At 59.2% G+C, this 12,579-nt stretch overlaps 1 protein-coding gene across 7 annotated transcripts in view; it reads right to left on the reverse strand.

The window, feature by feature from the left end:
- Positions 1-6,188: 6,188 nt before the first annotated feature.
- The window catches only part of COLEC11 (collectin subfamily member 11), a 28,885-nt gene continuing 22,494 nt past the window's right edge, over positions 6,189-12,579 (reverse strand). For 2 of the 7 annotated variants that reach the window (XM_043604626.1, XM_043604624.1), the window contains 4 exons: positions 11,077-11,148; positions 8,240-8,293; positions 7,040-7,135; positions 6,189-6,902 (listed from right to left, as the gene is read on the reverse strand). In XM_043604626.1, the coding sequence (XP_043460561.1) occupies positions 6,493-6,902; positions 7,040-7,135; positions 8,240-8,293; positions 11,077-11,148 (632 nt within the window). In that variant the 3' untranslated portion in view covers positions 6,189-6,492. The remainder of the gene's footprint in view (positions 6,903-7,039; positions 7,136-8,239; positions 8,294-11,076; positions 11,149-12,579) is intronic. The other 5 variants (XM_043604627.1, XM_043604625.1, XM_043604629.1 and 2 more) reach the window with 3 other exon arrangements.

The following is a 12,579-nucleotide window of genomic DNA, read 5'->3' on the forward strand; positions in this document are numbered from 1 at the left end:
ATGTGACCTCGTGGACCTTGATAAGCGGTGCTGCCCCTGGTGGCCAGTGGCAGACTGGCCTGGAGCCCACGGTCTGGAGGAAGAGGTCTCCGTGAGGCGGGAACAGCACAGGTACATGGCGGCTGGCCCTCGTGGCCACGCCACCCTGGGCAGCAGGCGGGTCCTGCCTCACAGGTGCAGAAACCGAGCTCCGGAGGAAGAAGATCTATCCAAGGCCACTTGAGTCCTGAGCCAGGGAACGGGAGCAGGAGCTCAGAGCGTCCGGGGAGGGGGGTCCCAATCACGTGGCCTGGGAGGCCCGGGGGGCGGGTAGTGCAGTGTGGGAGTCTGTCACAGTCCTTGGTTTTCTTCACCAGGCTTGGCCTGCCCTTCTGCCCTCCTGCCCCCCAGCTCTTCCTGATGGAACCTCCGGGAAGCTCCCGGCCTCTCCCCGGTGCCCACGTCCTCAGGTCCGTGCTGACACGTCTGTCTACCCTTCTGGAAGCGATTCTTAAGAACACGGGCCACATCCTGTCCCTCTGTACGTAGCAGATGGTGCATCAAATTCACAGATGTGACCCTGGGACCCTGTCCTGATAATCCCTTTACCCATGACCTGAGTCTAGGCCCCGGCACAGAGAACGGCCAAGAGGGATGCTCAGGGGCTGGCCAAGGCCGCCCGACCCGCGCGTCCACGCCTGGAGCCCGGCTCCCCAAGTCTGCTGTGCGTCCGGCCCACTGGGGAGTCTGCTCAAAGGCGAGTTTTGACTGCAGACTCGAGAGGCGCCGGGACCTTGACGCGCAGCAGGCAATGCTTGGAGGGCAGGTCGGCGACCACACCTGGAGGGCGAGGTTCTACAGGCCGCAGTGTCCAGCCGCTGGTTACCTAAAATCATACCTAAAATTTAAACTCACGGGGCGCCTGGGTGGCTCGGTCAGTTGAGCATCGGACTCTTGACTTCCGCTCAGGTCATGATTTCCCGGTCTGTGAGTTCGAGCCCCGGGCTGGCGGTGTGGAGCCTGCTTGGGACTCTCTCTCTCCCTCTCTGTCCCTCCCCCGCTGGCTCTGGCCCATACACGCACGCTCTCTCTCTCTCGTTCCCAAAAATAAACAAACTTTGGAAAAACATTTAAGTGTATTTAATACAAGTTCAATAAAATTTTAAATTTACATCCTCTGTCTCACTAGCTAAATTCCACGTGCTCGGTGGCCACGTGTGGCAGCCCAGAGCCTCACCCGCCACGGCGCACGCGATTGCAGTCGGCTCTGCTGGGGGGTGAGGACAGCAAGAGCAGAGAGAGCGGTGGTGCCGGACCAGCCCCGAGCCAGCGACGAGCCCGGCAGGGGCCCCGCATGCGGGCGACCGCGGCTCCTTCCCCCAGAGGCGCGAGGGCCACCCAGGAGGAGCCCTGGCCAGAACCACCGCGCTCAGCTGCCCCCACGCTCCTGGGCCACAGAAACTGTGCGAGACCACACACACGAGCTGCTGAAGCGTAGGGTGATTTGTCACACGGTGATGGAGGGCTGATCCCCGCAGGGGAGCCTCCCGGGGGTGACGGGTGAGACAGGTTTGGGATCGGGGCGACCGGCCCAGAAACGGTGCGAACGGGGACTAGAGAAACGGCACCCCGGCCTCGGGCGCTGCTTCAGTGCCGTCTGTCGAGGAGGCGAGGTGCCCCTCGGGGCCACCAGGGCTTGGCGCACCACGGCCTGATGGGGGGAGGGGGGGCAGGACACTGTCACCAGGAGCAGCCCGCTGTGCCTGAGCCCCGGGCAGTGCTAGAAACTTCTGCCTTGAGACCCGCCTCGTGCCCCCACCTCCTCCCAGGCCCCGGAGAGGTTTCTGAGCACAGGCCCTGCCCCAGTGCCTGCTGGACCTTCAGAGAAAGGGACAAAGGAACATTTCCAGCGTCCAGCTTGCTGGTCTCCTCCCGTGCTGTCCCTTCTGCCCACACGGGCCGGATCCCACGCTGACCCCCTGCCATGCCCTTCCTTCTCCCCCCTCCCCCGCCATCATGGACCTCGGCCCTTATTTGGGGCCACATCTGGCCGCTTCCCTGCAGGCGGCAGACGGCAGACGCAGCCACAATCCTCTACACCTGTTCGCAGCTCCTCCGGTCGACCCTCCCCTTGAATCTGGACTCACCTTCCGACTACTTGGCCTTAGACAGCGACAGAGCCATGTTGTTCCGGCTCGACGCTTAGGCCTCAGGAAAGCTTGTGGGCCCACTCTTGCTTTTTGGAACGGCCACCTTGGGAACACGCTCAGGCTGGTCCCTCGGGGATGAGAACCGGTTGCAGAGCGAGCAAGCCCGCCGGCCAAGGCGTCCTAGAACGGCCACCCCGGCCACTGCGGCAGCTGCCGGGAGACGTGTGAGCCCAGCCATGACCAGAAGACCCATCCAGCTGGTCTCAGCCCAAACTGCTGACCCCTAGAATCACAGGTAATGGGGAAAGACTTGGTCACTGCTTAGAGGCACTAAGCTTTGGGGTGGGCTGCCGCACAAGCAGAAGCTAACTGATGCGTGTGTTTGGTACACGCTCATCCTTGGAAAGCAGTATGGCTCCCGCCAGAGACCCTGAGAGCCTTGCACCTTCCCAGCCCCCTTCATAGCTTCATAGCACAGACACATGCCAGCCACCATGTTCCATGAATGGTGCCTCTGGATTTGTGCAGTGCACAACCTGTGCAGACACACAAACTGGCCCCAGAACACTAGGTACCCGAGCAGACCTGCCCCTCCAGACTCTGGATGGGGAGCTAGTGAGGTACCAACGCAGTGGCTATAGCCTGCTTGCACGGCGCCCACGGCGGCAGCTGCCAGCCACGGATGGACCCAGCAGGCCCATCTGTAGCATGATCTGTGGGCTCCGTTCCCTTCCACGCAGCCCCCAGGACGGTTCTCCAGTCTTTCCAAAATTCCCGCGAACTCCCAAAAACCTTTCAACGAATCCCCCCTCTGCTTAAATTAGAGAGACTCAGATGGTCTTGCTTGCGGCTAAGAAACACCTCGCACCCTCGGTTTGGATTTCCTGGATTAAACTGGGTTGTGCCTAGTGACCAACCTTGGTCCTCACCTGCCACCCACTCCCCCCAGGAAGCAAGGTGGGCCCGCCATCCAAACAGTCTCCAGGGGTAGCCACCCGCGTGGGCGGAGAGCGAGAGCGGCTGTGCAGGCATGAGAGGGGCAGGAACGTGACACGGGGCTGCCCGGGGAGAGGGACCGTGGACAGGAACCCCAGCTGCCCTGCAGAAACACCCCCGTCACCCTCCCGTTGGGCCTGGACCAAGCTCTGTGCAGGAGCTTCCGGGACCTGGAGACCAGAGATGAACCGCATCCCAGGCCTAGAGCTTATCCTCCTCCAACACTCAGAACCACCCATTCTTCTGACTGGGCTTTTGTCTGGCGGCTCTAGATGGCGGCCACCGCCCTGGGGACCTGGGGACGCCGGGGGAGGAGGAGTCACGTGGAGGAATCATGTGGTGGAGGATTTTCTGAAGGGCACAGCACCTCTGGGGACCGCAGCCCCTCCTTTCCCCCCCTGCCTGCCAGCCTTTGTTCCGCAGCATCTCCACCCCCCCACCCCTGCCTCTCACTGCTCACCCCTCCCCTCCTCTCCCTTCCCCTCTGTCCCCTCCCCCTTCCCTCCCCTCTCCTCTCCTCTCTTCCCCCGCCCTCCCTCCTCTCCCCTCTCTTCCCCTCCCCTCCTTCCGCTTCCCTCCCCTCCCTGATACACACGCACACGCATGCACACGCATGTATGTACACGCACACACGCGCTCACCGTCCTAAAGAGCTCCTGCCTGCGCTGCTTGCGACGGACGCTGGATGGCAGTGTGGACACGCGGATCCGGGCCGCGCTCTGCTTCCCCCGGCCCCGTCTCCGCCCAGCCTCTCGCAGCGCCCCGAGGAGACTGCGCCGCCGCAGCTCCGCGGTCACGCCTCAGTGCGGCACCTCATCAATCCCGGCTCTGTCCTCAACCACACCGCCCCCCCACCCCACACTTTGCAAATCAGACTCTGCAGTCTGCACAAGAGGCCCCTTCTTGAAAAGTCGGGGGATTCAATTAGGGGCAATGGTTCTGATTTCACGCCCGGGGGTTGACATCCTATCAGATGTGCTCTGCACCGATCGTAATCCCGCAGGAGCAGGTAGGAAGGCCCACGGCCGGTGTGCCTTCCCCGGCTGTCTGAGGACAGCTGAGAGCAGGAGGTGACAGGAGGGCTGGACCTGCTGAGCTCCCCCTAACTTCGGGAGACTTGGAGGCGACGTGAGAGCACAGAGGTGTTGACCCCCGCCCTCCTCACCTCCAAGTGAGGAAACGGAGGCCCCGAGGGGTGCCGGGGCTCAGCATGGACTACGCAGGGGCCAGAAGAGCCCATGGAAGGAAGGCAGGTGCACGCGTCTCACCCACCGTCGGGCTGACAGAACAGGGGCTCCCTGCAGGTCCGGAAAACAGTCTTGGGGCAGAGACAATGGCCCGTGAGGCTGTGCACCTCAAGGCTTGGGGCCCCTGCAGGGCCCTGCCCAGCCGCAGCCACAGGACCCCAAGGACTGGATCTGCCCCGGGCACAAGGCGGGGGGGGGGGGGGTCCGCGCACTGAGATGCCCCACATCTTCCCGACCCTGTGGATGGCAGGGGGCCTCCAGCAGGGGTCTGCTGCTTTGCCCCCCCCCCCGACCTACAGTTAAGCAGCGGCCAGTGTTGGCATGGGTCTGAGTCCCAAGCTCCAGTCCCCACAGAGCAAGTGACGAGGCCCAGGTAACACCTGTGTGTGCAGCAGGTGGTTCCAGGATAGGACCTGTGAATTTAGGGAACCCAAGCCCCCTTGAGTGGGCAGGAAGCTGCCACCCCTCCCTCTGGAGGGGGACATCACCTCCATCCTGCTGGCTTGTAACCGTGCCTGCCCATTGCTCTGGAAGGCTCTAGGCAAACATCCTCAAAAACATGGTCCAGGGGCGCCTGGGGGGCTCAGTCTGTTGGGCATCCCACGTCGGCTCAGGTCATGATCTCACGGCTCATGGGTTCAAGCCCCATGTCAGGCTCTCTGCTGTCAGCACAGAGCACACTTCAGATCTTCTGTTCCTCTCTCTCTCTCTCTCTCTCTGCCCCTGCCCCACTTGCTCATGCTCTCTCTCTCCCTCTCTCTCTTAAAACTAAATAAACATTAAAGAATTAATTAATTTGGAGCACCTAGGTGGCTCAGTCGGCTAAGCATCTGACTTCAGCTCAGGTCATGAGCTAGAGCCCCGCACTGGGCTCTGTGCTGACAGCTCAGAGCCTGGAGCCAGCTACAGATTCTGTGTCTTCCTCTCTCTGCCCCTTCCCCGCTCATACTCTGTCTCTCTCTGTCTCAAAAATAAATATTAAAAAATAATACTTAATTTAAAAAATAAAAACATGGTCCAGAACACTGGCCGGCCTCACTCACAAGACACAAGGAACACTGGAGGCCCCTGGAGAACTGCTCCCACAACCGCAGCTGGGTCTTCTGTATGTGCTCACGTGTTGTATTCTTGAAACAGGAAGAGGTTTACTTTTTACTAGGGATTCTGACGCACAGAGCGGAGAAGAAGCACAGGTGATCATAGCAGACAGTTCTGGAATGGCTCCCAGTGGACCTTGCCTCCCCATCCTGTGAAATCCCCTCCCCGAGCTGGCCTAGACATGGTGGCTCACTCCTTGTGAACAGAATATAGTGATGGGACGGCACATCACTTCCCAGACCAGGTCACAAAGGACCATCACGGTCCTGCTCTGGCCCTTCCTCGCGACTCTGACACAGCCAGCCGTTGTGTTGAGAGCTGCCCAGCAGAGGGGCCCAGGGGACAAAGAGCCGGATCCTGCCCATAGGCATGAGGGTCTGGCTAAACCCCCAAAAAAAGTCCTCATCCACGGGAAGCATGAGACACTCAATATTTGTTTTCGCAAGACAGTAGGTTCGGGGTAAGTTTGGGCAGTAACACCTGAAGCTCCTGGAGAAACCAAGGCAACACAGTAACACCAGGCGCTCACCTGTCAGGTCTAGAGAACTTTTCCTTTCCCCGAAACCTGCGTTTGCAGCAAGCAAAATGTCCCTGCTTGGACAGTAGTGGAGAGGAACATAGATTTTATCGTCATTTACAGAACTATTGGCTAGAGTCACGTGGGTTCTTTTCCAGACGGAAATTCAAAGGAAGACAGTGATTCAAGAGCCCACTACCATTGTTGGTACTTGACGATGATCATGTTTAAGCTTTTATTTTATAGTTGGGACAAAGGCAAGAGCAATTCTGAGTAATGATTCCATAATGAGACTTGGCTACAATGCAAGTGATAAAACCTCACTTGAGAAATAACCCCGGGAAACCTCTTTCCTCCCGGGCGCTCGTCGGCGGTTCAGAGGCCGCCGTCGCCCCGCCCCCCAGGGTGGCCCCGCCCCGCCCCGCCCCGCCCCGCGCAGGCGGCAGGTGCTTCCGGGCCGCGCGCGCGCGCGCACTGCTCCGCTGGGGCCACGTGCGCGGCGCGCTCACACGTGCTCCTTGTCGAACTCGCACAGGAAGTGCATGGTGACGTGGCAGGCCACGTCGTTCCAGCCGCCCGAGGCCACCATCTCCACGCAGTCCTCCTCGTCGTACGCGTTGTTGGGCTCGCCGCTGCGCCACTTGTTGAAGGTCTGCATGGGCGAGCGGTCCGAGTACACGAACGTGCCCTCCCTCTCCAGGTCGTTGATGCCGATGAAGACGCGGGCCAGGCCGGCCTGCGCGATGTAGGCGGCCATCAGCCCGTTGGCGGCCTCGTCCTTGGGCATGCCCAGCGTGCCCCCGCGGCCCTGGCACGACAGCTGCGCGTCCACGTAGCGCTTCTCCTCCTTCACCAGCAGGTAGATCTTGCTGTCGGTCTCGCGCACGCCGGCGACAGCTGCGGGGGGGGGCAGTGCTGGAAAGTGAGCGCTCGCGTTCTGTAAGCACACTCGGGGCGCCGCACGCGCACACCCGCGGGACGCGGACGTGGGGACACGGCCGCCCGAGTCCCTCCGTACTCCCTCCGCCCCCCCGGGCTGGGGTTGCGCGTACCATTTTTTATGAATTTCAGCTCCGCCGTCAGCTGGCTGACCTGGTTGTCCGTCTCCCCGATGGCCTTCCTCAGCTGGCTGCACTCACACGGGATGCCTGCGGACGCCGGCCCCTGTGTTAGTGAGACCGGACGGGACCGTGCCCGGGGTAGCAGCCCCCCGCCCAGATACAAACAGCATTCGGCGAGGAGCAGGCGGGGCCTTGGAGGCCGGGACACCCAGATAGCGGGCTTCGTCCCCAGGGCGAGGGGAGGGGTGCGGGAACTTCAGCAGGACAGGACCAAGCCCGACCTGTTTTATTTTATTTGTACCTTAAAGTTTCTTTATTAAGATAGCGCATAAGTGGGGGAGGGGCGGAGGACGACAGAGAGAGAGAGAGAGAAAGAGAGAATCCCAAGCAGGCTCCATGCCGTCTGTGTGGAGCCCACACTCACATACCGTGAGACTATGACCTGAGCCGGAACCAAGAGTCAGAGGCATAACCGACGGAGCCACCCAGGTGCCCCAGAGACCCACCTGTTTTAAAATCGGGCTCTGTTTTCGTGGGAAGGAAGAGGGGAGGTGCAGGGGAGGTGGGTGGAGGGTGGCCTTGTGGCAGCAACTCAGACTGTGGGGTTGGGGACGGCGACTGTGCGGAAGCAGAGAAGCCAGAACATCCGAGGAAATGAGGGCCCAGGAGCGCGCCTGCTTGGGATTCCCTGTCTCTCCCTCTCTCCCTGCCCCTCCCTTGTCCATGGATGGACCTGAAGGCATGCTTGCCGCGTGAGGTGAGCCAGGCAGAGAAGACAAATCCTGCAGGACCTCACTTACATGTGTGGTGGGGGAGGGGAGCTGGAGGCAGGGGGTCAGACGGTGCAGACGCCCCACCCCCACCCCGGCTAAGATAAATGCCCACCAGGGATCCGATACACAAAGTTAACACTGCTCTGTAGCACCCAGGGCGGCTGCCGAGAGACCCAGTCCCCAGAGCTCTCCTCGCAAGTCCTGCTTTCTTCCGTCTTTTCTTTTTATTGTGTCTACACGAGAAGACGGATGTTAGTGGAACCTACTGTGGCCGCTTTGCGGTATCTGTGAATCAAACCATCGTGCTGTACGTCTTAACCTTCTCCGGGGAGGTATGTCATTATTTTTCAATGAGATTGGGAGAAAGTGCAAGTTTTAATACATTTTTTTACAAACCCTTGGGCCCTCTGCGCCATACCTGGTTCTCCATTAGGGCCGGGGGGCCCTATGTCACCAGAATCTCCTTTTTCACCTGAAAAAGGCAAGCAAAGTCAAAATCACCAAGTGGAGCTGGGACACGTCACTCAAGTTCAGAATTATCAGGGTTAACAACGTTCCGTGTGTCGTGTCCTAGGATCTTCCCCTGGATAACAGTGTTGTTTCTTCCATGGTAACATTCTAGGAGTTTCCCCTGGACCCTCTTTTTGCTGTGAATACAGAGAGTTGTGTTCTATAGATCTCTAATTCTTCAGGCTCTCTCGATGTGACACGGGACACAGGCCTATCACTAGATTTTAGAGACTGCCAGACGATCCTTCTTTAAATCGACTCCAAAAACCCCAGATGTCTCATAGAACAATTTGTAGGTTCATGTCATGAACCTTTAACCCCCTGGGTCAGTAACAACTAACCCTGACTCCTACCTGTGCCCTCATGATGGCAGGGAAACTCAGGGAGAACGTTGTCATGTGGGCACTGGGGTGGACCTGGGGAAAGTCTCACCCCAATGGAGTAGAGAGTCCTTCCTGAGCCCTCTCCAAGGGCACCAGGGCCCCCACCTGGCCTGTCACGCTGCCTCCTGGAGACAGGATGTGCCATGCAGCCCTCCTGCCCAACCTTGCCCCACAGCTTATAAAGGAAAGGTGGGGGGGGGGGGCGCCTGGGTGGCTCAGTCGGTTAGATGTCTGACTTCAGCTTAGGTTATGATCTTATAGTCTGTGAGTTCAAGCCCCGCATCGGGCTCTGTGCTGACAGCTCAGAGCCTGGAGCCTGCTTCGGATTCTGTGTCCCCTCTCTCTCTCTCTGCCCCTGCTCCACTCGTGCTCTGTCTTGCTCTCTCAAAAATAAATGTTAAAAAAATTTTTTTAAAAAGGAAAGGGGTTGGACACCACCATGGCGACCAAGCTTCCTGGCTACCCTAAAATGAATAAACTTTAAAAAATAAAATAGATAAAATAAATATAAAACAATAAAATACACAGCAAATGTACAAAGGCACGTGAGCACTCCTACAGTGCCTTCTCCTCCCTGAGAGCCTAAACATCCACTTGGCGCAGGCGGTGGAGGACCAGTGTCCCCTCCCTCTGTGCAGTCTCAGCACATTCTGTCGGGGGGGGGAGGGGGGAGAGCGCGCCAGGTCCGTCCAGACGACCCCTGTGACTCTCACCAGCATCAGGGCTCAGGAATGACAGACAGGTCAGCCTGACGAGCACATAAACTAAGCTGCACGAGGGGCTTGCTGGCAAGCTGTCCCGCGGTGAGACACAGACATCTATTCAGAGCACACGCTGTACGTGAAAAGCACACACACCCCTACTCGTATGCCAACATCCATGGCGCTCTGCGCAGCACCTACCAGGACCTAACGGGTGGAAACAGCCCGAATCTCTGCCGACAGACACGTGAATAAGTAAGATGCGGTGTGGCCATGATTCAGCCTTAAAAAGGAAGGAAATGCTGACCTAGCTACAACACAGAGGAGCCTAGAACACGTTACACTCTGTGACATAAGTCAGACACAGATGACAAATCTAGTAGGATTCCATTTACGTGAATGACCTAGAACCTAGAGCACACAAAGTCATGGACCCCAAGAGTAGTGGTGACCACAGCTGAGGGGACCGGGGGACGCTGCCTCACGATGACCGAGTTTCTCTCTGGGGCCATGAGAACATTTTGCAAACGGTGGTGAAGGTGGTACATCACAAAGGTACTTCATGCCACTGACTTGTACGCCTGAAAATAGCTAATGTGGCAGATCTTATACTAGGAATGCTTTACCGCGATTTTTCAGAGCCTTTGCAAAGTACACGTCTCTCTCTGTGCCACGCATATCTATCTATGTGCTCTTTACGTAAGGAGTGGGCCATCCTGAACAGGTGCTCCCCGGAGCACCTGAGCTCCGCTGAGCTGGCCGCAGCGTCCGTCACACTCCTGGCCGAGAACCTGCCGGGGACGGGCTGAGGCCGGGGGAGGTGCGTGACCACCGATCAGAACAAACCACCAGAACCCACTCGCAGCCCAAACCCCCGAGGCAGGTTACTGAGGCAGAAGAAACCCGGCACCAGAGTTGGGCAGACCACATGGACCCGCCCCCTGCGCCCCACCCTCACGTTGCCAAGCCCTGGTCGTCCCCAGCCTCGGCCGCCTCATTAGCACCCTTGGGGGAGGTGGGGAGACCCCCGTGGCCTCGCTTACTGAGAGCACAGGGCACACCAGGGGCCCAGGGAGGGTTTGCTGACTGGGCGGCGAGAGAGACAGAGGGGCTGTGTGGCTCGAGGCCACATTCTGACCTGCCCGCCCCTGCAGGGACGTACGGTCAGAGGAGGTCTCAACGCGGACCCAGGCAAGTGCAGGCGTCTCGTCACTAGAGGGCTGCCCTCACAGGCTGTTGCCTTCCTGGGCCCCGTTTGCACCCAGAGACACCCCACAGTTTCAAAAAGTCACCAGAGCTGGAGGTGGACAGACAGCGTTTCCGGAACACCATCCTTCCATCAGTCAAACGGGGCTCCGGCGTCTCATCAAACTGGTTACAGAAGTGGTAGTGACCGTCCTGCCAAGCACACCAGCCCCGGATCCCCCTCCCGGGTGCCCTGTGCGCCCTCCGGGACAGGAGCCCTCGCCCCGCCCTGGTGGGCGCACAGCCAGCAGGTGAGTCTGACCACCACTGCCCGCTGCAAACCCTGAGACCACAGCATCACGTAGAAAGCACACAGAAGCACAGCCGCCAGGCGGGCCTGGCCAGTCCGCAACCATCCTCGAGCTCCCGCACCCTGAGCCCGGGAAGGAATAGGGCAAGAAGTGCGTCGCAAATACCTTTAGAACCAATGGGACCAATTTTTCCATGGCGACCCACACTGCCCTTCTGTCCTTTGTCACCCATGTCTCCTGTAGAAAACAACAAGATCAAAGTTGGTTGGTGCGTAGGTAATCCGGCACGCCTCCTGTTCAACATTGCACACGCACACGCACACACGCACAAGAGGAGACGGAAAACGTACATCTGTCCTCTTAGTCTCTTCAAGGTCACGTATGTGACGGACCCTGGAAGGTTCTTCACAGGTGGCTGTTGATACGTTTTCCAGAGGAAGACACACTGTGGAACGAAGGGGGCCCGCAGTGCATCCCTAATCCTGAACTCAGTCGAGACCCCTCCCGTTACGTCCACGGACAAGGTTGTCTGTCCTCCGTCCCGGCCCGTCTTCCTGCACCTGGCCCCAGACCAAGTTGAGCAGACCACACTCCTGCAAAGGGGCACACGGGTCACCCTCCACCGCCCGCTGGTGGGGGAGAAGGAAGGCAAGGAAGAGGGCGAGGAGGATCCTGGGAATGCTCGTAGGGTCACTAGTCTTCCAGCGAGGCCGGCTTGCACACCGCCTGCAGTCCCATCACCGGAGCTTGGGGGGGGTCACCAGTGCTGCCCCTCACCTCCTCCATACTTCCCATCACCACAGGCTGGCCCGGCGACTGGTCCTCACGCCATGACCCCAGTGACGTCCTCGTAACAGTCCCCATGCGACCGTCCTCGCCGACCAGCTCACTAAGACCAAGAACGGCCCTCCTCACCCACTCACGGAACCAATCACGTCAGCGGGGGGATTTTCTCAACACTCAGACTTTCTCCCAGAAAGTGTCCTGAAACTGTCAGCAGCCATACCTGCCTGTCCGCTGGTGATCGCCACAGACCGCAAGCCAAGCCGGCCAGCGTCAAACAAACACGCAGAACATTCGGTAGAAGAAACACAAGATGGGCTTTAATTTAAGAATCTGAAACTACATGAAACTCAGCATAAGCGGCTCGGCAGGAGAGACGTGGTCTAAAGGACTGTGTGTGACGCAGATGAGGCTTGGTCCTGCTGTCCTGACGCCCACCCTCTCCTTTAACCTGAGGACTTCCCAGCCAAGAGCTCTTAGTTTTGCGATATTCCCTAAGTTCGGGACAGAGACCAGAGGCTTCGGACGAGCTGCAGCTCAAACGGAAACACACCCGTCACACACACAGCTGGCTGAGGCTCACACAGGAAGCACACTCACGCCCGTTCTCTTACACGAGTGACTCACGACACAGAGGAGACGCAGAGGACCTGAGTGGCTTGTCCGGGTCAAGCACCCGGGGTACTGCAGGGCCAGGACCGAGCTGTGACCGCAGATCTGAGACCCCACGGGAGGCGGGGGGATGCCACAGAAACCAAGGCCAGGCTGGCCCAGCCACCACAGAGGCGACTCAGGCCACAGGTCCTGCGGACTGCGTGCTGTGCCTGGTGCCAGGGACACGGGGCGACAGGACTGAGACCTGCGGGGAAGATCTGGGAGCGATCA

The sequence above is a fragment of the Prionailurus bengalensis genome, chromosome A3 (assembly GCF_016509475.1).
Source record: "Prionailurus bengalensis isolate Pbe53 chromosome A3, Fcat_Pben_1.1_paternal_pri, whole genome shotgun sequence".
Classification (NCBI taxonomy): Eukaryota; Metazoa; Chordata; class Mammalia; order Carnivora; family Felidae; genus Prionailurus; species Prionailurus bengalensis.